Source organism: Malaclemys terrapin, chromosome 7 (genome assembly GCF_027887155.1).
Source record: "Malaclemys terrapin pileata isolate rMalTer1 chromosome 7, rMalTer1.hap1, whole genome shotgun sequence".
Taxonomy (NCBI): Eukaryota; Metazoa; Chordata; order Testudines; family Emydidae; genus Malaclemys; species Malaclemys terrapin.
In genome coordinates, this window is record NC_071511.1 from 99652396 (window position 1) to 99679504 (window position 27109).

Below are 27109 nucleotides of genomic sequence, written 5' to 3' on the forward strand. Positions count from 1 at the left end.
TTTAGCTCAAGCTGAAGAGATTCATGCTTTTCTTTCTGGAAGTCCCTAATTCAATCCCCAATATGCTAGCCACGCTGGTGTCGGTCACACATCCATTCACTGTTCAGGGTTCTATCATACGGTGTTCCTTGTAATTTGATGTTTTACAGACAAAGGAGAGGAAAAATCTGCTAGAAACAACACTGATTTATTTACAGTGAAGGAATTTTATTCTTATTTTGCTCTGAAGTAAAACAAAACAAATGAAAACTCTGGGTTTTGGTGACTGGTTTTGTTATCACTTTGGCATTGCTATGGCTAGTATATAATATGGCTAGCGTGGATGCAATGAAATAATTGCTGTCTTCTAGTAGCATTTTATAAACACTTGATTCAAGAAATAATGGTTTTCCACATTAAGGATATATTGCTTCACAACACCTTACTGCCATGAACACTGCCGGCTGCTGCCTGTTGATTTGACATCATTCTAGTTCCACTCAGTTACAAAAGAACAATCTACTGTACCTGATCCTTAGTAATATTTCATACAATGTACACCAAAGATTGCATCAAAACTAAATTACTTATTGCATTCAAGTGCTAGCCTGGTTTTTGGGGGTGAGCGTGTATGCTGTCCAGGGGAAGCAGATTTTATTACTGCATTATTAGTAAATAACATTAAGTATTTGACATGCAAACATACATAGGATCAAAACTAGTAAGTTTAGTTCTCACTGTTTATGGAAATTGTATTTACATTGCACTCCCTGCTCCTGACATCCAAGCTTAGATAAGATAATGGTTTGAAGTGTTTGGCTCAGGAATGTTCTGTCAGTGAAAAGATGGGGCCTGATGCCGGCAGGATCCATGATATCTGGAATCCAGGGTCAGAGATGTAGACTTAGCTGCTGGTTAGAGGCTGAGCAGTGAAGATGGTGAGCTCACAACTGATTGCCACCAGCTGCTGGTTGGCATAGGGCTGTGCTGCCTTGTTTGAGAGGCACATCATGACCCAGGTATGGGATGAGGGAAAGAATTAATTTGGGGCATATGGACACACAGAGTCTGCCTAAAGTTTTGTTGGAGCTGAGCCTTTTAACCATACTCTCCCCCAGGGGCTGACTTTTACAAATGACATTCACTAAGAAACCCCAAAATCATTAATAGCAGTAGCCTCCCAAGCCATGGGGTCTCTGGAACGTAATTGATCCTACCTCTGCATCAGGCAGACTTCTATAGGGGAAGATCAACCAGCTACAGAACTTCTCCTCAGAAAGGTCACTTGCACAGTACTGGGGTGTGACACTTTCCTTGTTGCACAACATCCTAGCCTTATTCTCTCGCCCCACCACAATCATTGTCAGCTGTTATAAATCCACCTCAGAGGGTTCTAGGGACTTTCTTGTATGGCAAGGATGGGGGCGGGGGAGGAGAGGCTTGAAGGGCTCTAGGGAAGTCTCCCTGACTGGGTTTGTATTAATGAAACAATGGCTGGGAATCTGGAGGCATCTCCTGATTGCCATAGAGTGTTATGGCTTGAGAAAGGAACCCTACCACAGATCGTAAATGAGTACAGGGCACTCTGCATTGTCTTCTTTTTTTGAAGTCATTAGGTCTCAGAATCCTTTCCTAGCTCTACCTATTTGAGCTCCAGTCAGCCAAGTGCTAAGTATTATTTATTTATCTTTAGTAATTTGGAGCCATGGGATCGTTTGTTTTCTTCCAAGTCACAATGTTCAGTCAGTTGAATGAGTCCTGGTATATGTTCACTGGAGTCTCCTGAAGTCATTCCCAGGAACAGGAGGGTGGATGGCCTGGAAAAGGGATAGTGTGGAATCAGTTAATAGTGGGGCATTCCACTGTCACTTAGAATGCTGATCCTTTGCCCTCTGAATACAAGGAATACTCTACAGCTTCAGAGCTTAGAGGCTCTCAGCGTTTCTGTGGCTCAGCAACCCCAGCGGCAAATTTCTGCCAGTCTGTGAGCCCTAACAGTCTTGCTGACAACCGTTTGTATGAACAGCTGGTAATAAGGGAACAGTCTATAGTGCTGCATTTCTGATCTCGAAATTTGTTCTGTTTACATCGGACGGACTTTGTTTTCTAAAACTGTCAACTGAGCAAAAGAATGGCAGCTCCTCTGTTCATCCTCATTTCTCCTGTTTGAAATGGTGTTGTGTGCTGCTATTGTGAACATTTCACCCCCACCTTTGTCCTGGGTTAGCACCGCTCTCTCCAAAGTTGGGTTCATATTGGACGTTGCAGTCTCTCTGTCACTGCATCCGAACAGCTGAATGAAACACCTCCTGAACTAAAATTATAAAATAAAGGAGATTAAATTATTTTTTTAAAAACTTATATGAAGCTTAAAATATCTCAGTAATTATTATTTATTATTTAACATTTATATTGCAGCAATGCTTAGAGACCAGCCAGTTCAGGGTCCCTGCCCTAAAATTTCAGTCTACAATACATAGTATACAGTAGATGGATATAAATATTGGGTTATTTTAATTCAGAATGATGTGTAATATAAGTGGAGCAATATTTATCTAAATGAATTAACATGTAGGTAGATAAAATTAATTATTGAAACAACGCCATTCACTCAGGAATGAGTCAAACAAAATATCAAAATATGAGTATTGAAGGCATACAGTACCTGTTTGTTCATAAAGACATAAATAATCGGATTATAAACTGTAGCTGTTTTGGAAAAGAAAGCTGGGATTGCGGCCAGACGAGGATCCAGATCAATGGAAGGCCATGCGGTGACAAGAATGGAAAAGGCTGCATATGGAGACCAGCAGATTAGAAATGCAAGGATCATAATAATAACCATTCGAGTGACTTGTCTTTCAGGTTTCCTTGTAGTCCCTAATCGGCCTTGAGTATCTGACACCTTTAAAGAAAAACATATAAGGTTCAAGAAAATTTGGTAGAAAATAATATTGATGAATTATATAGTCAGTTGCTTGACCACACTTTGGTTTGTTATTTTGTTATGAAATATACTCAACAGACGAAATAACCAGTGTCTGTCAGATTTATTAATATAGTACAGGAAAAAGGATCTATACGATAGCAGTCTCAGAAGAGCAGTCCCGTGCAGTGATGTTACATTCACCTTATGCAGAAGGTGTGCTTCCTGAAGTTACCTCCCCAAAGCCATCTTTTTATACCCTACCGATTTACCAGTAACAGGTACTATATATGTAACCTGAAACTGGATTCAATTAATCAGCTTTTTACCTGGTTTGTTTCTGGTACCATGAGGGTACCCCTTTATCTTTTGTTCTGAACCCCTGCATTCCAGGTCATGATATACCCTTATCTTTGTTCTGAGCACATGCATTCCAGGTACCAAGGGGCCTCAAAACACCTCATAGCTTTGTGTGGGTAACTCCTTTCCTGTCGCCATGAGGAAATAATCATATGTCCTGATACTGACAGTTTTCCTAGCTACTCAAGTCAAGGCTTGCTTCAGCTCATGCAAATTGTTATGGGGTACTTAGCCTAAGTGTACAGGATTATAACAAAGATACAGGCCAATTTGGGCTAAATAACTGCTATACTAATGCTTAGTAATGTGTAGACTTAAATGTTTGGACTATATATTGCGGGTAGTATTATCAGTGTAATATATACTTATGCTAGCCAGCATATCTTAGTTAACAATAAGAAACAGGGACATGGATCAGTAAATCTAGTAAGAAGACTAGCTGCTTTTTTGAAGACAACCTGTGAGGTTGTTGTTACTAGATCAGGGGTAAGCAACCTATGGCACATGTGCCGAAGGTGGCAGGCGAGCTGATTTTCAGTGGCACTCACACTGCCCGGGCCCTGGCCACCGGTCCGAGGGGCTCTGCATTTTAATTTAATTTTAAATAAAGCTTCTTAAACATTTTTAAAACCTTATTTACTTTACATGCAACAATAGTTTAGTTATATATTATATACTTATAGAAAGAGACCTTCTAAAAACGTTAAAATTTATTACTGGCACGCAAAACCTTAAATTAGAGTGAATAAATGAAGACACGGCACACCACTTCTGAAAGGTTGCCAACCCCTGTACTAGATCATAACATGTGAGGTTCACTGAGGACTTATGTGAATTACAAGTAGTATCATTATTAAAGTTTTGGGGTTTTAAAGGACAATAGCTTTGATTACAAAGAAGTAGCACTAATTCTTGCATTTTACAATCTCATAGCCAAATTCTTCGTGCCTTACTCAAACACAATCCCCGCGGAATACTTAATCCTATTGACTTTAGTTATGTGCAAAGTGCACAGGATTTGGCCCTCTGTTCAGAATGCAGGACCACATACTTCTGAAGCTCAGTTGAGACCTGGTAGCATAAATTCAAGTGGCTAAAACTGTCATGTATAATTTATAAAACAGATTAATTTAAAGGTATGAAATAGACACAGGGGGCACACCCTCAGGTGGTATAAGTCGGCATAGCTCCGTTGACTTCAACAGAGATACATCAGTTTACCTCAACTGAGGATCTGGTTCAAAGTCTCTTACAGCTTCAGACTCAACTGACTTTCGATTTGGTATATTCTTATCAACATCATTGGAAGCAGTATCCTGTCCTTCTCAAATCTCTAATCTTTTAAGCAGCACCTTTTTCTTTACCAGTAGGCAGCAAACTACAAATGCAAACACAATTCCATGACAAACAAAGGTAAATGCAACACCTCCCTCCCCCCCCCCCTTGGATTCAACCAATCTTAAAGCTATGATCTTGTCTACAAAATCATCTTCTTTGTCTATCAGTCCAACCAAGCACCTCTCCTTACGAGTTCCTTCACCAGCTTCATCAATTTTAAACTTCTTTGTCCTCGCTTTTATGATTCTGACCCTGCCTATAGGTCTAAACACAGAAGTTGTGCCAGTTTAACTAAAGGTGTGATGTTACACTGAATTAGTTAAACCAGTGCAACTTTGCACATGGACACTTAAACCGGTTTAAGCCTGACTTGCACCCTGTTTAGCTTGCACCTGGAAAAAAGGAGTTCATGATGAGTCAAATAACAGATATGCAGCGCCTGATTATGTGCTAATTTTTCAGAGTGCTTTGGAGACAGATAGAAGTGTGATAGTAATGTTAACAGGAATTATCCTTATTACAGTTGTACATGTGCCTACCCATTTACCATGAGTGATCGTTAGAGCAGAGATGCCAGAAGTGTGTATCAGACATTCTGCTGCTGCATGCGCTTCACCGCCAGAGAGTAGGGAAGAAGCACTATGAACTGAGTACAGCAGGATTAAGACAGCATATATGGTACTTAGGAGGAAGTTGTCTTCCTGCAAAGAGCACTTGGGAAGCTTAGAGGTATTTATTTGACATAGGATGTTGAGGGATATTCCACAATGTACAGTCTGAGTGAGTTGGAATAAAAAGAGCTTGAGAGGATAACTTTATACATATATTCTCTGGGCTGTTTCATTGCTTTTTCTAGAGTATCGTACTGAACTTGTGAGTTGTTAAATAATTAATATGGGAAGTGTGCTAACACTGAGTGGCATTAGAAACCTTGGAGCCTAGTGAATAATAAATGAAAGAACTTCTACTTTATTAGGTGCTAATATCTTTGCTTACCAAGTCTCATGCTGGGCAACCTGAGGAAAGGGAAATGATGGCACGTGACAAAGTAGATTCAGCTGAACTGTTACAGCCCCACATTTTTCACTGTTCCTTTGGCATTTAGGGGCAGAGTTTTAAAGGTATTTAGGCTCCAAACGTTGCAGATGGCACCTAATGGCATTTTTTAAAGCACCTAGGCACCTAACTCCCAATGGGGAATGCTTTAAGTTTTGCACTATACGTTTTCCCACCTGGTTTGATTGCATTTGGTCTTGATTTAGCAGGGATGATTTTGTTTTGATTATAAAATCTAGTATGAAAAGAGATTGGTTTATTGCTGTTACCCCTTTCATTGGAATACGTACTTGAAACTGAGTGCTTGATTACAATAATGTATTTTCCTTAAAAAAAAAAAGTGGCTCTTTGGCATTATGATTTTGCATAAGACTCCAAATTATTTAGTCCTAAAGTTGAAAAGTCTCAGTAGTGAATTTGGAACCCCAGAGTTAGCAGGAATAGAGGCAGTCTGTGATAACTGACGTGTTTGAAGGGATGGCTGTTTGCAGTCAAATATAGAAACAAAGAGTGAGATGAGTTAAAACTATAGCAATTAAGAGTACTTAATGGTAATGATGATACATCTCAAATAATAATAATGTATTTATGTTGTGCTAGTGTGTAGGAGCCCCAGTCATGGACCAGTGCAAGGCACTGTACAACACAGAACAAAAAGACGGGCCCTGCCCCGAAGAGCCCAGGACATTTATATGGTGCTTTTCATATGTACCTATGTAACGTTGACAGATAACAGTCGTTGTCAGCAGGGATAAAATCTAGGACCCCTGGAGCTTAAAGCTAGAGCCTCTACTGCATGAGCAAAAAGACACATGTCTCTTAGCCAAAGCTATAGAAGGCTCATCAATCTCTAGCTGGTCTGGGTGCCACTAAGGGGGACAGAGTGCCACATCCAGCAGGCACAGGTTACATATACTTAGGAATCACTTCACCCATATTTGAAATACAGTCACTTCTGGAGAGGAACACTAGAGTTGTTTAACTGATAGTAACGGTTTAGGAAAGGTGGTGAAGGAGAGTAATATACACATTTAAAACAGATGATTAAAGGATTAACTTCTTTAAATTCCTGCACCGCTTCCCAAACAAGTCAGATTTCTAGAAGGAATTAGGAATTCGGGTTCTCAGTTTCTATTTTTACTCATTTCTATTTATTTTAGCTATTTTAATGCCTTATAACTTCCTAGAGAAATCAATTTTTATGGTTTTATTTGAACTGTGATAGCCTGCATCTGAGCAACTATCATTTGTGTAATTAGAAAGATGTAGCACTTTTACAAATAATCATAAAAGCGATCATTTATTGTTTGTATTGTGTGCTGTAAACTGTGTGTAACCACACCTACACACCCATGCACCGAGCTTCCACATTGCTATTATACATTACCAAGAAGTGAACTACAGAGAGTAAAAGCAGCAAAGAGTCCTGTGGCACCTTATAGACTAACAGACGTATTGGAGCATGAGCTTTCATGGGTGAATACCCACTTCGTCGGATGCACGTAGTGGAAATTTCCCGAGGCGGTATAAATATGCAAGCAAGAGTGAGTCAGGCTAGAGATAACGAGGTTAGTTCAATCAGGGAGGATGAGGCCCTCTTCTAGCAGTTGAGGTGTGAACACCAAGGGAGGAGAAATGCTTTTGTAGTTGGCTAGCCATTCACAGTCTTTGTTTAATCCTGAGCTGATGGTGTCAAATTTGCAGATGAACTGAAGCTCAACAGTTTCTCTTTGAAGTTGGGTCCTGAAGTTTTTTTGCTGCAGGATGGCTACCTTTAAATCTGCTATTGTGTGTCCAGGGAGATTGAAGTGTTCTCCTACAGGTTTTTGTATATTGCCATTCCTAATATCTGATTTGTGTCCATTTATCTTTTTATGTAGGGACTGTCCAGTTTGGCCGATGTACATAGCAGGGGGGCATTGCTGGCATATGATGGAGTATATTACATTGGTGGATGTGCAGGTGAATGAACTGGTGATGGTGTGGCTGATCTGGTTAGGTCCTGTGATGGTGTCGCTGGTTTAGATATGTGAGCAGAGTTGGCATCGAGGTTTGTTGCCCTCACACACAACTATTTTAAATTTGATGACAATATATACCTCCAGACCAGTGGCACCACTATGGGCCCCCGCATGGCCCCACAATATGCCAACATTTTTATGGCTGACGTGGAACAAAGCTTCCTCAGCTCTTGTCCGCTCGCACCTCTTCTCTACCTATGCTACATTAATGACATCTTCATCATCTGGACCCATGGGAAGGAGACTCTGGAAAAATTCCACCACGATTTCAACAGGTTCCACCCCACCATCAACCTCAGCCTGGACCAATCTACACGGGCGGTCCACTTCCTAGACACCACGGTGCAAATAAGTGACGGTCACGTTAACACAACCCTATACCGAAAACCCACTGACCGTTATGCCTACCTTCATGCCTCCAGCTTTCATCCTGGACACACCACACGATCCATTGACTACAGCCAAGCACTGAGATACAACCGTATCTGCTCCAACCCTTCAGACAGAGACCAACACCTACAAAAACTTCACCAAGCATTCTCAAAACTATGATACCCGCACGAGGAAATAAGGAAACAGATCAACAGAACCACACGTGTACCCAGAAGCCTCCTACTGCAAGACAAGCCCAAGAAAGAAACCAACAGAACTCCACTGGCCATTACATACAGTCCCCAGCTAAAACCTCTCTAACGCATCATCAGTGATCTACAACCCATCCTGGACAACGATCCCTCACTTTCAGAGGCCTTGGGTGGCAGGCCAGTCCTCACCCACAGACAACCCACCAACCTGAAGCATAATCTCACCAATAACTACACCACCAATAACACACTGCACCATAGTAACTCTAACTCAGGAACCAATCCATGCAACAAACCTCGATGCCAGACTAACACGGCTACCCCTCTGATACAGAGAGTAAGAACTGGATGTACTAAGGGGTGAAATCAGCAAAGTACCTAGTGAGAAACCTTGCCTCTTTCTATTTGTTAGTTGTTTTCAGTAGTTTATTTCTTAAGAAAACAGATTCTTGAACAGTTACAATCAATGTTGTTTTATCAGCTATTTTTAGTTTTAAACTGAAAACCTAAATCCCTAAATGAAATAGTCATATACTGTCTTTTACTAAAGGGGTTTGTTTTCTAGCCAGATTGGATCAGTAATGCCAAATTAAATAAGGTTAAGTAGTCAAGCCTTCAGAGAAGACTTTGTTTTAGGAGATGTACTGATTTTTTTTCTCTATTGAGATGGGGGGGGTTGTTTTGTTTGTTTTTCAAGGATTGAGTCTTCCTCTGACAGATGAACTGTATGTTTAGAATGGAGCTGCATTATGAGAAGTGTATGTGTTGAATGTACTGACTAACCAGACAGAGACAGAGAATGGAGTTCAGCACAAAACCAAAGGAAAATGAATCTGTAACATGTTTTATAGGCTCCACAAACATCTACCAGCTGTCCCCACACACCTAAGATGTCTCAGCTGCATATAAGCCAGCCCACAGGAGCTCAAAGATATTTGGCATTTTTCTTATGCCGTACTGGGCAGTTTTCAGTCTCCTTTTAATTATTTCCTAATAATACAAAATAGGGACTCATTCCAAAACCTCAGTTCCAAACACCACTAAATTTTGGGAAGCATCCAACCATCCCCTGAAATTTGCAAGTAAGGCCCATCTCCAGTACCAAAAATTGTTCACCTGATTCCAAGGCAGAGCTAATACATTCTGACTATGGTGTCTACTAGGACAAAACAAACACTTTGGGGATATTTGCAAATGCATTTCCAAAGTCCTTCTTTGAATCATGACAGATTTGAGTTCAGCAGACAGGTATCACATAGTGTGTCATGTGACAGCATCATCATGTGATGCCAACCAAGAGAAGTCTGTACTTCCTGGAGCATAGGTGGTCATGCTTACACTGCGGAACAAGCTGCGTGGGGAAGAAGCCAATGAAAAAGAGCCTTCAGCTCTGGGAACCTACCCCAGAGGTGCAGGTTGGAGAAGCCAGTCCTATTTTTTTCATGTGGTGATTCTTGCAAGGGAGAATAGAAGCAGAGGGAAAATACAGTATGTTTGACTGGCTGTGTAATGGTCTGGTGATGCTTGTGACACAATGTGCAAGGCACAAACACTTTCTCCACGCAGTGGCAGTCCTTTCACAAACCAACTCCATCAACAACTCTGACAGCAATCCTAAATCACATCTCCCTTCCTGTCCATTCTTCTCTTTCCTTCTCCATCCCATTTCCCTGTTACAATCCCCAACATTTCTGTGAACTGAAAAAAAGGAGGGGGCAGAAAGGGACAGAGAAAGCAGATGCAGGAAAAAGTGGAGAGGCGGATGCTCAGAGAAATGGGGTGAGAGAAATGCAGAGAAAACAGATGAACAGATGCTAGGAGAGAGAACTGGAGGAAGGGTGAATCCTGTAGCTCTCAGATAAGAAGGGCAGTATTAGCTATAAAGGGAAGAGGCAAGCCAAAGCCTGCTCTCTCAGTATCCCACTGCTGTCTCTCAAATACTTGTATAACCCACTCTCCATATATGTGGTATTTTTCCATATATGGCATGGCCCACCCAGATACAAATAGCATACTCTCCCGCTATTAATTATCCCTCTAACTTAAGTGGGTGAGCTTGGTGCTATGTTGCTGACAGTTGTGGGTTCAAACAATGATGATGTGTGTGTGGAGGTGAAAAATCTATACACGTCTGAGTAATAGTTAGTCCACGGAGTGACTTGTGGGATGTATTTAAAAGTGAATTTGGATGTTGTGTTAATGTTGGTTTTATGGTTGTATGTTTAGTGTTTTTATTTTGGTTAATGGGAGCTGTCCCTTTAAGAATGGTGTGGCAGATTTAGAATGTATTTGAGATTGTAAAGGGTTTGGCTACACCTGGAGTTACTCCTGATTAACTCCATGTGTGAACACTCTTAAGAGTCCCTTGTTCCTGTTTAGTTTGGAAGATTTTGCCTGTGTTCCCAGAAAGCAGAAGATCCTGCCTGTGTAAACTCCATAAAAGTCAGAACTTGATTTCAGATGAACTTATCCTTCCAGAAAGTCAGCCCCACTCTTGAATGTGTAACTTTAGTGCTTATGGGGAGTGAGTGCCTCAGGGTATTGCCAATGAGCTCTAGAGCCTTTCACTTGTAGGTCACCCATTTGTATCTTGCTTAACTCAACAGGGATTAGATCTTGTTCCTATCTAAGGGAAGCTGGATGACCCCCTATATGCGATAAGTTTAGCGAATCCCAGTTCCAGTTCCCACACCACTAACTCACCCCTCTGCTTTGCACTAGGTTGTAAACTCTTCAGGACTTTCCCTTACTCTGTGTTTGTACGGCACATCACACAATGTGGCCCCAAACTCAACTGGGGATTGCAGTGAGAGCTCCTGCTGGGGGTAGCGGGCAAAATCACCTCTCTGACTCTCAATTTGTGAAAGTTGGCAACACTGGATTATCCCACATTGCAGGGCAGGTACAGGGGAGTTCAGAAAACAAAAGAAGGATTGAAAACATGATTCAAATTTTTTAAAAATCTTTTGATTTTTGGGCCAATCTCATGATTTTTTGAACTTTGGGGATTGGCAGTATCGCAGTATATAAATAGAGGCCTGGATTCTGGGCCATGCTCCAGGTGCTTTGTACTGTTCTACTGGCACAAACTGACAATAAACCTAGCAGATCCAGTTCTCAGAGGTTCTCACCTAAGTAAATTTTTCAGATGGCATAGAGCTGCCATTGATGGCATGATTGAGGTGTGTCGCTGCAATCCCTAGCGGCCGGAATGTCCCCTTTGAGCTGTTGGTAGCTGGCACAGATGAGAGCAGGCTGAAGGCGAAAGGGTACTCTCACCTGGGCCAAAAGACTAGCACAGTGCAGTGTCGCCAGGACTGGGACAATGCAAAAGGAACCTCTTTTTGCCTCATTCTCCCGTCAGCTATGCAAAGTGTTTCTCAGCCACAGATGTGCATATGATGCGAAGTGTCTAAACAGAGATGCAGTCTTGACAGTAGCTATAAACTCTGTGTTTCCACACATGCACTCCTTCCCATTAATCCTAATGGAGATGTTGTGGCTTACCCCACACTTGTGCCCGTGTAAATGGCAACTAGCATGTATTTTTCTGGTACTTTGTTTAGATAGTATTTTGACTCTGCTCCATCTCTACTTGTCTCACATTAGCCTGTCCCTTCTAACTCTGGCTTGTCACAGATGACAATTGATGTATTCCTCCTAAATCCTGGACCAATTAATTGATAAGGAGCCCTGAAGTGGTGCTTTATCTGACAAATGAAGGAATGCAGCATAAGGGCTTTATCTCTGTTTTAAACCACTAATTAAAAACTTTCCTTAAATTGTTCAGTCCTTTAGTAACTTTCAAACTGGTTTTTAAACCTTCTGTTGGAGCTGTAGAGACACGAATATCGAGAGATGGGAGTGCTGCGGCCAGTGGCTCTGTTTGGAAAGAAACTGATGAGACCCCAGAGCAGCATGTTTCCAAACAGAGATGGCCCCAGACAAAATCGCTAGATGGAAACATCTGCATTTAGGACCATTCAGGATCCAAATTTTGAGGCTTGCGTCCCTCTCTACTTTATTTAATTGCTGTATTTAGTACAATCTAATGGCAATTACAGAGCTTCCTGCTCAAGAAACCAGTATCAACATACTGTTGTGCAGAGGCCTGTACTTTACCCTGTCAAAGGTAATGAAACCCCAACTCAGTCCGGTATATAAAATTGTTGGTAAAAGTCAGCAAAAGTTGTGGACAAAGATTAGTACAAACTGAATGGCTTCACTAAAAGAACTATCCTAAGGGGTCTTAAAGGCTCCTAGTAAAGTCAAAGATTTGGACATTGATTATTAGAAGATAATTCCTGGAACCCCAGAATCCATCATGATGCTGTTGGGTCTTAATTGTCCTGGTAGTAAAAGATTTCCTGACTAGACCGAGTCAAAGAGAGGGAACATCACTGGCTTCGGCTAAATCCTGAACAGCACCTGCAATGTGTGTCTTAGGTTCCTGTTATCATCCCTTCGTTAATAAGTCATTTTCCTTTCCTATCTTATATCTCCTCTTTCCCATTTCTCTTTTTGCCTTCTGGAGTTTACAGGAAAACCCCTTTTCTATGGATAAATGCCTATCTGAGTGGCCATCCTTTTGCATTCCACTGCTTCCTGAGGAAGAGCAGGTGATCAAAGCTGCGGCATGTGCTGAAGGAAACCCATCTTTCTCTCCACATTTTAATTTTCTTTTCTTTATGTCAAAAAAAAATTCTCTTGGTCCTGCAATCAGCTTTGACTACACCAAGGAAGGCAACCCCATTGGAGCAGCCGCATAAAAAAACTGTTTGGGGAACCACAAGTAATGGATTTTGGAAATAAAGGTTCATCATCTTTATCAACAATGTTTAGAGAGTTTGGGTTGTTTTGAAGTCAACACAGGCATAAATGCTTTGTGGGTTCCAGTACATTGCAATTTATTTCTCTCTTTTGCTGAAAGGGTTCACTTCCACATCAGAGTGTTCTTCTGCAGTTAACGCCCAAGTTTGAGAACACTTTTTGTTTAAGACCTACATGAATCTTTGTGCAGCTATTCCAGCTAGCCTCCCCTGAATATATACAAGATGACATCCTGGCCCACTGAAGTCAATGGAAAAACTCCCATTGACTTCAATAAGGCTAGGATTTCACCCACAACATGTAGTTTCCTATCCAACTTATCCCAGTAGACAATTAAAACTTGTCTTTGGGATGAAAGCTCAGGTACTCATTTCCTTCACTTTTCTCTTCTGTCTTGTTTTACACACAGGACGTGCTTTGACATGCAGAATAAATAAAAGCAGACATTTGAACAAACAAACACTAAATAAAAAATCCCAGTACAATGTAGCCTCCTTTCTTTAAATCTTAGATGAAGTATTATGATGGTGCTGCATTGTTGATGAAACAAAGGTAATAATATTCTCTTCTTAGGTGGAAAACATAGTGAGTAGCTTATTAACACACTTTAAGCAAATTTGTGAGCATTCCTTTTTTGTGTGTGTACTATTTTGAGAAAGTTGGCATCATTTTTAAGTCATAGCCAAAAACATTTTTCAAGACTATTATCCTTTTCAGGTCCCAATGTCCCTGGAGAACCTTCTGGATTCAGTTTACTTGCTTCTGCGCTATGTACTGAACAGTATTCTTTAATTTACGGTTTCTACAAGCTCATGTAAATATCTTGTGTCAGAGTGTTAAGTAGTGTTGTTTTTAAGCATTAGTGTCATATTCCACAACACAGCTATTAACAGTTCCAAAAACTGGAAATTTTGAGCATATTCTGACTTACTCTGGTTTAAATCTGAAGAAACTCCACTGACTGGAAGTAAAACTGTAAATAAAGCTATATTGGCTTGTTCCATTTCTTTGTTTGTTTTCATAGTGCAGCATGTTCTTTCACTCCTCTGATATTTAACTTACAGGATGTACTGATAAATGATTCAAACGTCAGACTTTTGAAGAGTGATTGCTAATCAGTGAATGAATTTCTCTGTGGAAGAATGGTTATTTAACAAGCCATGATAAATCTGCTGACTATGCGCTATGTCTGGAAATTCGATCTGCTCACAGTTTGGGGGTCTTGGAACAGTGCTTATGTGCTGAAAATTCCAAACAACTGTGTAATTATGCCTTTTTGTTTGTTTACTTTGTAGTGTTTGTACCTACCTTTCTTAGTTTCCTCATCAATTTTCCGTAGGATACCAAAATCACAAGTAATGGCAGTATGAAACAGGTGGTGAAGAATGTAATAATGTAGGTGTGATCATTATAGGCTCCTGAATACCTGTATAAAACACAACATGTATTATATTTTTAATATTACATTATTATGTCTTCATTTTGTTTTGTAGAGAGGAAAAGAATCCTTTCATGTTCTCCAGTGATATCGTGGGTGCTCTGAGTGTGTGTGTGTGTGTGTGTGTGTGTGTGTGTGTGTGTGTGTGTGTGTGTGTGAGAGAGAGAGAGAGAGAGAGAGAGAGAGAGAGAGAGTTTACTTGATTATAAAGCAAACCTTATATGTTGTGCTGTAAGGCTGATGCTTTTGGAGATCAGTATAGTCTAACAACAAGACACTTAGTGGCAGTATCAGTATCTCTCACATACAGATATATTTTATAAACAGAATATAATCATAAAATATTTGAGATGCAGGGATCTATAGAAATGTAACATTTTATTATAGATGGTTCAAGCCACCTACCTGTTGCATATTCTGGTCTAAATTTTCAAAGGGTACACATGCTTTTTTGCTGATGCATAAAAATTTCTATGAATATTGTGGACAAATACCTCTGTGCATGCACAAATCAGGGCTTGTGCACATATTGGAATTTGTATGAGCACAAACAAGGCGCACATAATTAGGCACACAATCTCTTCTGTGTATTTTCAGGCTCTCAGTTAGTGTAGCCTCTATTTTTGTTTTTTCACTGATGTGCTATGGGAGTTAACTTACCAGTTGGGTTCACAGGTAGTTCCAATCTTGCTGGTGGTGTAGCTGCTCCAGCCCATGGTCGGAGGGATGGTCCAGATAAAGGAGAAGATCCACACGAAGATAATGCCCAAGGCTGCATGCTTCCCCCTCAGGCGCATATTTCCCAGTGGGCGACAGATCACAATGTACCGCTCAAAAGCCAGCAGAGCAAGAGACCAGAGACCAACGATTCCTGTAATGAAAATGCACAACTCGGTCAAAAAGAGGACATTACAATACCATCTTAGCAGTAGATCAAAAAGCAAACTCCATCCTACATCACAACCCTTTGCTATTAGTTCAAGTGGAGGTTGGATGTGGAAAAGCACCATTACCCCCTATTTGAGTTTCATTTTAAAGTGTGCAAAAGCTCTTAGACTAGACTACAGCTTTGGCCTGCTGTACACTGATTTAGAAACCCAACCCACAGTGTCGATTGTTTTAATTGCATCGGATTTCTCCTCTTGTTCCTTGTGTGCCACAGAAAGATTTTCTTATCAGAGTTCAAGGGAAGCCAGGGGTGGCTTGTAAGAATAATTGGGTAAGATCTGTCTTAAAAAGCTGACTTTTCAAAAGTCTGAAACAGAGTAATTCAAGTATTATGCAACTCTGTCTTACACGCGGCTGTCTGCTGCCTCAAGGAACCATTCTACTACCCATGGATTGTAGATACTCCTTTTCCCCCAGACATGTACCTCATGCACCAAGGACCCAGAGCAGTGAGGGTAGGAGCGGTCATGGGACACCTAGACCATGCAGAGCTTCCCCGCATGCTTGCCAGTTAAACCAGTTGTGGTGGGGCTGAGGGTCTTGTGGTGATCTTGGGATTCAGTAAGTCACAAACCAGTGAATGAGAAAGGAATAAAACTTTTATTAACAAAACTAGAGAGTATCTGTGGTGAACTGCTGTAGAGAGCTGTACTATTTTCTCAGACCACCTGCTTCCAGGGCACATCTCAGAATTCCTATTTCATAATACTGTCCCTTATGAGGGAGCTTCTCTAAATTATGATGTTGCACAAATTTATTTCTACATCTTCCCTCCTAAAAGAAAATTAGCTCTTAGTTCTTCTATATATAAGAAATATCTAATAACCCATACATTAAATTTGACCCAACTAATATGTTTCCATAAACTATAATCCATATACAAAATGTATCGTCTATCTAGAGAGGAGGGGTTACCTGCATATCACTCTGACATGACTCTTTACCACTCACTTTCCTCAAATACCCCTGTGACATTACCCAGGCTAAAATCTGGAATGCTGAACAGCAGTGTCCCCTTAAGTGTCCAACCTCGGGTGCTTTTTACACTGCTTTGCTGGGAGAACAAACCACTCCTGGTCCTGCTCACACACAGCCTCTAGCATGCAAAATCACTCCCAGCTGAATTACATGAATGCTCTGGCCAGCCACTCATGAATTACATACAGGGCAACACCAGCAAACTCCCAGTCCCAGACTTGTCCCCAGAAATGTGCATCTTGTACTGCCCATCTCTCTCCTTCTGGACAATACAAGCTCATAGAATGTCTGTCATTTCATTAATGGAAAATGATATGGATCAGACTTGTTATCTCAAGTGAAGGGTCCCAAACACTTCAATCCCAACACACACTGGTTTAGGTAAAACAATAAAAGATGTTTATTAACTATAGAAAGAAAGATTTTAAGTGCCTACAAGTAATGAGGTATAAAATCAGAATTGGTTACAAAGAAATTAAAAGATAATATGCAAACTAATACCTAATTTAGTAAGCTAAATGGATTCAAAGCAAAGGTTTTAATCTCACCATATGCTTACAGCAGTCTGTATTGGCTGAAAAGCCTCCCAGCCAGGATGTTCCCTTTGTCTTTCAAGCATAGTAGCTGCTGTGAGTAGAGATGGTGGAAAGAGGTAATTTGTGTTGTGAGTGTTCTCCATTCTTATACCATTCTCTGCTCTTTGAGGATTATCTGCAGCTGGGGTTCACGTGGCTGGCAGTCAGTTTACATGGAAGATCCCAGCCAGGACTTAGATTCTCGGAGACTATTTCCCGGAGCCCCCCACATCCCTTCCGATTCGGGGCTCGGGGTTTCAGCTCCGGGAGGGGGGGTCTCTTGGGGCTTTAGCGGGGGGGAGCTGTGGCTCAGGGCTTCAGCCCTGTGGGGGGGAGGGGGCACCAGGGCTCAGGTGTCAGCCCAGTGGGAGGCACCGAGGCTCCTGTGGGTTTGAAAATATTTACCGAAGCTCTGCTCCAGATGGCTCCAGCTGAATTTAAGCCCTGCTCCCAGCTGTTCCATTGTCAAGATGTAAAGTTCTCACTCACACCCTTCTTCCTGCTACAGAACAGATGCTTAACTGGTGATAGTCTATAATAGTTCATCTGATTATGCTGTTATTTGGATGGGGCACTAGTGTGTCTTTGTCTCTGAAAAACTGGTTTGGGCCTGATTATCTTAATCTTGGGGCATATTACAGCAATGTTATACAATAAAATCTTGTAACTTTACATACAATGTTGCCACACACATTTTACCAGGACAATAATGTTCAGCAGATTATGAATTATCAAATGAAACCTCACAAGGCATATCTTGTACAAAATTTATCATACTCTGGTAAAAAGGGTGATGATAATGGTACAGACTGTCACAACCCCTTCTCCAGCCAGGTTAGCAAATCTCTATGAGCCTTTCAGGATGTTTGATCTCGCTCTCTAATCATCTCAGTATCAGCCTTTCATTAGGGTCTGAGTTCTCTTGTTGATTGCCAGTTTATCCTTTGTCCATTGATGATAAACTATCAGTCAGTTAGTAAATGCCAGAATCCACATCCACTGTCACTGTTTTGGAAACTTCTGCAATTAATCTTAGATCCTTTTGATTAGTCCAAAATGTGTCCCCTTAGTCTGTGTAGACTATGAAAGACCTTGGATGTAGCAGTTCTTTAATGGTATCCATTTGGCTCCAAATATTAGAGGTGTAATTCCTCCGGCACACTCTACTACCTAGGTTCAGAGATGGGCGATCATGGGCTTTTTTTCTCAAAATATTTCTGCTTCCACTTCTGATTTTCATTCATCTTCCGTATTGTCAGGAGATTTCGGCAAGTTACCAGAGATTGGTAAATTAGATCTGATCCTTCCCGTTAACAGCTGAGCTGAAGAAGAGCTATTCAAATGCCCCCACTATCAAAAGTCTTTTTTCATAAGGTTCATTACTGTCCATATAGACCTTTGCACAAGTCCATTTCATTGGGGGTCATTTGAATTTGATGTTTTGTGATGAAAATTCCAATTTGTGGCAAATTAACTAAAATCTGCACTGGAAAATTGCAGCCCATTATTGCTAAATACTTCATCTGGAATGACGTGTCTTGAAAATATTCCCTTCATGCTGGCTATCACTGACTTATTACTAGTACTGTGCCGTGTGCAAACATCTGGATCAGGGCCGGTGCAACCCATTAGGCGGTCACCTAGGGTGCTAGCATTTGGGGGGGCGGCATTTTCTTCGGCGGCGAACGCGGAGGCCAGATCTTCGGCCGCCCCAGTCGTCGGCGGCATTTCGGCGGAGGGAGCTGGGGCAGAGGGGCGCAGGAAGGGCTGCCTGCAGCAAGTAATGGGGGGGCGGCATGCAGAGGAACCGCTCCCCACCCCAGCTCACCTCTGCTCCGCCTTCTCCCCTGAGCACGCCGCCCCACTCTGCTTCTCTCCCTCCTAGGCTTGCGGGGCCAAACAGCTGATTGGTGCCACAAGCCTGGGAGGCGGGAGAAGTGGAGCAGTGATGGTGTGCTCGGGGAGGAGGTGGAGCAGAGGAGAGCTGGGGTGGGGAGCTGCCGCATGGCTCCCTGGGTGGGGAGGGAGCTGCCACGGAGGGGGCGCCTCAGGCTGGGGGGGGGAGCTGCCGCAGGGCTCGGGGAGGGGGGAGGGCACAAGGTGGAAGTTTCGCCTAGGGCACGAAACATCCTTGCACCAGCCCTGATCTGGATACAGAGAATAATAATCTGTGACTATTAAATCATTCTTTGATTTGCTAGGTAAATAAATCAGTGCCTACTTTCTCATGTGGCACTGTGCGAAGTCTCAGTAGCTCTGCCTGTTGGCATGGCTTTTAGTTCAAGCAGAAAAAGCAGTTTCCTACTGCATTAGTAATCTCATGCTTGATCCGCAGTTAATACATCAGCTCTCATCTATGTTCCCTCTAAGCTGCGCACTGGGGTGGCCGCCCAGGAATGTTTGAAGTGCCACGCAGTTGATTAACAGAGCCGCTCACATTCAGCCTGCAGCATGTATTCAGGTACCCCTCCCCTCTGTGATTCACGTTGCTCCTGCCCTCTGTCTTGGAGCCCCTGCTGTTTCTGGGACCCTCCTGCTAGCTGTGCAGAGCAGGGGGGCACTGGGAGTGGTGATGTCAGAGTGTTCCCCTCCACCCGCCCCTGCACCCCAGCAGGGGAGACAGGACAGCCTCACCCAGGACTCCGAGCAAGAGAGGGTCTGAGGTCTGAACACTGGGCGGTGAGTGAGTGCCTTTACCTTAAAGAGACAGCACACGGTCTCTCACAGACTTCCCCTAGCACACACAATCTCTGACTATCTGTCTCTCTCCCTCTCTCTCTCTCTCTCTCTCGCACTCACATACACACACAGAGACAGAGAGAGTCTGTGTGTGTCTCTGTCTATACACACACACACACACTCACCTCCCAACACATACTTGTGTTATTGTTGTTTGTTGTTATTTGGTAGTTCCTGCAATGCACATATATTCTCTGTAATTTTATTCTTTCAAAGTGCTGTTATTTTAGTTTTTTGACTCGTCTATGCAATTCATAATTTTTATTTCTCTCTTACACTTAAATTTAGTTCTTAGAGTAGTGAGTTCTAAAATGCCTAACCTGTCCTGGCTGGAGTAATTATCTTGTCTTAAAAATCTATATTGTATCTAGGTTTTTTGTTTCTACTGGTGGCGCACATGCACACTTTACCTCGGTGCACATAGCAAAATTTATTCCGCACCTGGATGAAAAAAATTAGACAGAACATTGCCTCTCATGCCCATTGGTTGCACTTCTCAATTCCTAAATGACCCTTGTGGATCTTCTATAGCATTTCTTTCTGGAGATGTATTGGTATTACAATCTTGCTGCCTTTGAAAATCACTCAGTCTATCACAGTAAGTCCATGTTTGCAGTTCCAATATTTAGAGTCCTGTGTGGATACAAATTTATACCCACGGATGCGGATATCTGCGGATATAAATCGGAACTGCAGGGCTCTCCCGGGAACCGCAGCGGTGAAAGGAGCAGAATGTGGAGCCGCCGCTCCCAGGAGCTAGCACTCCACGCCAGCAGCTCCTCCAGTGCGGCTGTCTAGGGTGACCAGATGTCCCGATTTTATAGGGATGGTCCCTATATTTGGGGCTTTTTCTTACATGGGTGCCTATTACCCCCCCACCCTCTGTCCTGATTTTTCACACTTGCTGTCTGGTCACCCTAGGCTGTACCCTTGCCCCCGTCCCTTACACGCTGCCGTTTGCATCTCCTGTCTGGGGACATTTGCACCGCTTGCACACTCTAGCGTGACCAGGCCTGCTGCCCGCCCCAGTGGGCAGGGTTGAGGGCAGTACAGCCACGCTGGAGGAGCTGCCAGTGCAGAGCGATGGTTCCTGAGAGCGGTGGTCTCACGTTCTGCTCTTTTCACCGCTGTGGTTCCCGCGAGAGCTCTGCGGTTCCGCGGATACCGATTTATATCTGTGGATATCCGCATCTATGAGTATAAATTTGTATCCATGCAGGGCTCTACCAATAGTTTCTTATATTTGGACAGCAACTGCATATTTCTTCAAGCCATCCTTTAATTATCACATTAAGGATCTCCAATGATTCATCTTTCGCCGTTTCCCCTCTTCTTTGTTGCAGTTTTTTGTTAGCTACAGGAATTGACTTTACAATCAGATCTATATAGGCCTGCATCTCTATCTCTAAGGTCTTCTCTGGCTTCATAATAAGAGTCACCACTCAGGAAAGTGCATCACAGTAAACATGAATTTTCTGGGTATTAGGACACAACTAAATCATACTTTTGCTGCTTTATCATCATTCTTTGAATACTTCAGATACAGTCATTTAGCAGTTTGCCAAATAATGCTATGAGAGGCTTGCTGTCTGTTTCAACATCCACTGTCTGGCCATAAATATATTGCTTGAATCTCTCACAGGCAAACAATATTCCTAAAAGCTCATTCTCAATCTGGGTATATCTGGTTTCCACATCAATCAGTGACTTGGATGTTGTACGTCGCTGGTTGCAAACAATCATTGTCTTTCTGTAAAATCACTGCACCTAACCCAGACTGTGAAGCATCTGCTGAAATTTTAATAGGCCTGCTTGGTGCAGAGAACTTCAACACTGGCTCTTGTATGAGCTGTTGTTTCAAACCTTCTCTATAATTCCTCCTGTTCTGCAGCCCAGTACCATTCATTTTTAATTTCTAGAAGTTTCTCCAAAGCTGCTGCTTTTGTAGATAGATCAGATGTGAATTTTCCAAGATAATTAACATTCCCAGAAACCGTTGGACATCTTTCTTTGACTGGGTACACAGCATCATTTCTGTGGCTGCAACATTCCTCTTGTCAGGTTTTACACCTTTGTTGGAAATAGTATCTCCAACAAAAGTCAGTTCTGGAACCCTTAAAACACATCTCTCCCTACTTAGTTTCAAGTTTGCAACTCTAGCTGCATCCAAAACTTCCTGAAGTCTACAATAACACTCTTCGTTAGTTGAACCCCCAGATTATATCATCCATTGACGTGTTGAGACATTCAATATGTTCATATATCATAGGTATGGTTTTGTGGTACACTTCTGGTGCTGAAGCTATGCTGAGGGTAGGCATAAGAATCTGTATCTTCCAAATGAGATATTAAATATGCATAATTTTGAGCTTTCTTCCATTAATTGTTCCTGCCAAAATTGTGAGGAGGAATCCAATTTACTGAAATATTGTGCATTCTCAAATTGAGCAATAATCTCCTGTCTGGCTGGCAGTTTGATATGTTCTCCTTTTATAGCTTTGTTGTGGTCTCAGCTCTAAGCCTATGTGTAGCGGGCTGTTGTTTTTCTCCACAGTGACTAGGAAGCTCACCCATTCTGTTGGCTCCTCAATTTTTCGTATTATGTGCATTGCTTCCATTCTTATGAGTTCTGCCTTAAGTTTATCACAGTGTTCAAATGGCACCTTTCTACATGGATGGATAACTGGAGGGATCAGCTTGTTTATCTTGATTGTATGTTCACCCTGCAAGCAAGCAATCCTTGAAACAAATCATGATATTCCCGAATGAGTGCCTCATAGCCAGGTTCAGTATGATCTTGTTGTGAGAGCCCCCATTTTACCAGATTGAGTTTTTCACAGGCACCCAGGCCTAAAATTGGTGTCACCTGCTTTGATACTATAAGGAACGGGAGCCTGTATGTGGTGCTTTTATATTTGATGCTAGTGATGCGCCTCCACTTTACTGATATATTTGTTCCAGCATAACCAATTATATTTATATTTGTTGGTCCTAGTTTTGGTCTATTTTCAGTCCTTCATAATTTTGTTCAGACAGACTATTAACCTGAGCTCCCGGGTCCAGTATGAATGGAATAATTGCTTCATTCACTCTCATTGGCAGCATCTGGTCCATCTCATCAGTTTTGCTTGATTCCAGCACATCTATGTGAAACTCCTCAATCAGGTTGTTTTCAACTACATGCACTTGACTTTTCTGCGATTTGCAGCATTTTGTAAAATGATTATTTTTTTTCACACTTATGCCAGAGTTTCCCAAAGGCAAAACAATGTTTGGGGCTTTACTGAGATCCAAATCTATCACATAACCGCCTGTACCCAGTCTCCCTGCTATCAGTGGTTTTCATAGCTGGAAGTTCCACTTTTTAATTTGACCCTTTCTGACTATATTCTTTTGTACTCAGTATGTGGATAACCCCCTTTGATGAATTCAGCTCTTTGGTTTGTGCTTTCACAATTTCTGCCCCCCCCCCCCCCCCCCCCCCCCGGAATATCTGTAGAGCTTTTTTTCACGTTAAATCCTTCACGGAGCAGTCTGTCTCTTAACACATTGTCTTTAGTGCCACAAATGATTCTTTCTCTAAGCAGCAACTCTGTGAACTCACCAAAGACACAAGTTTTACTGAGTTTCCTTAATTCTGTGACATATTGCTCTATGGTGTCATTAGGTTTTTGCATGCAGGTCAAAAATTTCTCTCTTTAAATGTCTCATTCCTTTCTGGCATGCAATGTTCCACAAATGTAGTAAATATTTTACTTCATGCTTTTACCTTCTTCAAACTTAAAGTTGTTATAAATATCCAGTGCTTCTTCCATAACAACATGCAAAAAGATTGATTTCACTTTATCTTTTTTTTTCATCTTCTCCTATGGAAGACAAATACAATTCAAATCTCTGTCAGAATTTATTCCAGTTCTCTGCAATATTGCCTGATAATTGCAGATTGGGTGAAGGTTGCAACACACCCATATTTGGCTTTCTTCTCTTCTTAAACTAGACAAACTACAATTGTGCTCATAAAATACATCCAAAAGCCTTTGTTCTTCTCTGTTTACTTCTCCATGTGCTCCCCTTTCCTCCGCTTTTGTTTCAAACACAGGAGTTAACCTCAAAATTACTGCAGTCTCTTTCTCAGTCAGCAGTTGGGACACATGTAATGATCTTGAGGTTCATTAAACAACAAAGCAGTGAATGAGAAAGGTATGCAACTTTTATTTAAAAAAACTAGTGTGTCTGTGGTGAACTGCTGTACACAATTACACTGTGTCCTCAAATCTCCTTCCAGGGCACATCTCAAAATTCCTATATTCATAATACTGTCTCTTAAGAGTGAGCCTCTCTAAATTGTAATTTTGCACAAACACATCTCTACAGGTCTGACCCTGTACATTCACAGCAATCCTTCCCAAAAGCTTTTGACTCTCCCCACACGCCAATTACATTAGCAGAACTTTATGCCCAAAGATATAAGGAAAAAAAATTTTAAAGTTGTAGTGCAGGCCATAGTAATCCTGTATCTCCTCATCTGAGCTCAAGACCTGGAGCCAACAACTCCTGAGTTAATGACGTTTGCTCTGCAATGACATTCCTTGTCCCGTTATCCCATCTGAGATAATACCTCATAGGGAGGTATGTGGAAAGGTTTAATTAGTCAATTTTTGTAAAGCACTTTGAGGAAGAAGAAAAAAATTACAGAAGAGCTAAATAATAGTACTAATTACCTATTAAGGGCTTGTAAGTGATCTTGTGTAGTTTGGACTTATTCTATTTGGCAAAATACAGTTGCCAGAAACAAATACAATCCCCTAACTGTATAATTTTCACACTTTGAGGTACTTGATATTTCAGAATAATTTAAGAAAGTTGGCAGGTTCAGCTATTCCCAGTCTCCCTTATGCTATACGGCAACCTCTAGAATGGACGAGCTGTCAGTGGAGGGCAAGGGACCTTCCTTATGGGTCACTCACTGCAGGCTGCTCTCATCCATCAGTATGGATGGTTACGGCTACACACCAATATTTCTGACTTCACTCTCTAGCACTGCCCTTGAGTACAAGAGCTGACCTGATAAGGAGATTACCACTGCTATGTGACTTCAAAAAAATGATACCCAGCTATAAGACAGCAAAGAGAGAAAGAGCCAATTAGAATGCAGGAATTGATTTATTTTTTGTATGGGATGCCTCAGTTTAATTTCCTATCTGGGCTGAAGACCTGGGAGGTGAGGGGATGTGTTTAGGGAGAAAAGCTATAGCTTGCTAGGTTTACTATTCTTTTTCAGTTTTTAATATACTTCTTATATTTAGTAAAGTAACACAACAAGAAAGGGTCATGAAAAATGACTGATTTGAAATACATACTGTCAAAATTAGTTTCTGATCTTTGTTTATAGTATGTCAGACATTACTATTGCAGCAGTATCACAGTCCTGCCCAAACTATAGGAAGAACTTTATGCCCAAAGATATAAGGAAAAAAAATTTTAAAGTTGTAGTGCAGGCCATAGTAATCCTGTATCTCCTCATCTGAGTATCTATAGGAAGATACTCATAAAATAAGAGGAGTTTCACTATCAAAACATTTTTTCATACTTTGTGAACAGCAGGTGCATGCTAGCTGTCACTCTGTCTCACACATACGCACCACGAAAATTGTTAAATGTTGTTGTTAAAATATTTTACTACAATTGTTTTACAGAAAAATATAATTGAGCATATGTTAAAGATACTGACCTGCTATATGGACATTCAATGAGCAACATGCACTTAGCAAGCCAGAGCAACTACAGAACATAATTTATGGGAAAGAGCCAGTGAAATCATTTGCATGTAAAGTCAGTGACTTTATAAAGTTGCAGTGTACACAACCACGTTGATGTTCCTGTTTGATTCTAAACCTACACAACACAGACCTGAGCCTGAGGGAAACTTCTTTCCTTAAGGCCTCTATTAAGACAAATGAAGATGCAAATATAAACAAAGTTAGGCTTACCAAAGAATGTGATGGCAAATCCCTCCAGTACACAAGCCCAATGTCCCATATAAAAATAGCCTTTTATATTGGTAAAAAAGCTGATCGTGCCACCAATCAATGAGACCAGAAAATCAGCTACAGCCAGGTTTACTATGACATAATTGACAGGTTGTCTCAACTGTTTGAACTTAAAAGTCACCAATATGATAGCAAAATTCTCAGCGAGTGACAGAGATGTCACCAAGAACATTAATGCAGCTAGAAGCTGGAAGTTCCAGGGCTGGATGAATTCCAGGGGGTGGTGGAAGGGATCCCAAGGTGTGGAGCTTGCAGTGGGACCAGAGAGCAGAGACTCATTTTCAGGTGCTCTGAACACATCCATTTCTTTCTCTCCTTCGCCCGAGACGGGAAGGATCTCAGATAGTATTTGATTGTATAAGGGGTAGATATTCAGGTTAAAAGGAAGAATTTGCCATCCCCAACAGACGTTTAAACAAAAGCTCCATGAATCTTCCTTTCCAAATGAAGTCTAGGAAATAAAAGTTTTGGCTAGAGGAAAGTTTAGTGCTGTGCATGGGAAGTGGGAACAAGTCCAAGCAGGGGGATCTCTGACAAGAAATGTAGTCTTCTTTTCACTGCCGCTGTTACTGTAAACACGTCTGCAATAAAGCCCAACTACAGGAGCAGCAGGATTTCTCCTTCTGACACAGCCAACAGCAATACAGAAACACACCTCTGATCATCCCTCTTCTGTGGGGGAAGATGAGGCTGTGGCTGGAATCCCTCTCTGCCAACCAGCCTTGTAAAAATGAAACACTCCCTTTGTTAGGGAGGGAGGGGCAATCTTCCTCATGTCTCTCTCTGCTGGAAGCACAACAGAGTGGAGCCTCCTTTCTTACTTCCCTCTGCTTGAGAGAGGGCAGACCTGACAACATTAGGTGGCATGCCAGAGCAGGCGTAAAATGTGGCAATGATACTGCAGTGTAAAATTGTCCAAATCTAAGCTACTCTGATTGCTAACTTACATTCCCTAAAACTGAAGCGACAGAAGACTAGTTACCCATAGTATTCATCATAATTTCCTTAGTCATTTTCCACTGTACTGTACACATTTCTTTTCAGTAAGGGTTTTTTACTGATTTTGTAACAAAAACATACAAAGAGTTATATTTTCAACACCAAACCAGCATATACTAATTAAGGGTCAAATTCTGCTCCTTTACTCATACTGAGTTGCATCTTACTTCTTGAGTAATATACTCCTGCCACCCATTGAGGCTACCTGACAAGTAAGGCTACTACTCAGCAGGAATAAGGGTGGCAGACTCTATTCCTCAAGAAGAATATCTGTTTTTCCCAGATATT

The 27109-nt window shown here is 41.6% G+C and overlaps 1 protein-coding gene across 2 annotated transcripts; it reads right to left on the reverse strand.

Annotated features, from left to right (window-relative positions):
• Positions 1-171: 171 nt before the first annotated feature.
• On the reverse strand, positions 172-26476 carry LOC128840003 (opsin-VA-like). Of its 2 annotated transcripts, XM_054033424.1 has the most exons (6): positions 25763-26476; positions 15193-15403; positions 14403-14520; positions 2645-2884; positions 2191-2293; positions 172-1796 (listed from the first exon to the last, which is right to left on the reverse strand). In XM_054033424.1, exons 1-6 carry the CDS (start codon positions 26124-26126, stop codon positions 1768-1770), a joined length of 1065 nt encoding a protein of 354 aa, XP_053889399.1. In that variant the 5' UTR covers positions 26127-26476; the 3' UTR covers positions 172-1767. The 2 variants fall into 2 exon arrangements, with proteins under 2 accessions (XP_053889399.1, XP_053889398.1); XM_054033423.1 differs by having other exon boundaries at positions 172-2293.
• Between the last annotated feature and the right edge of the window lie 633 nt (positions 26477-27109).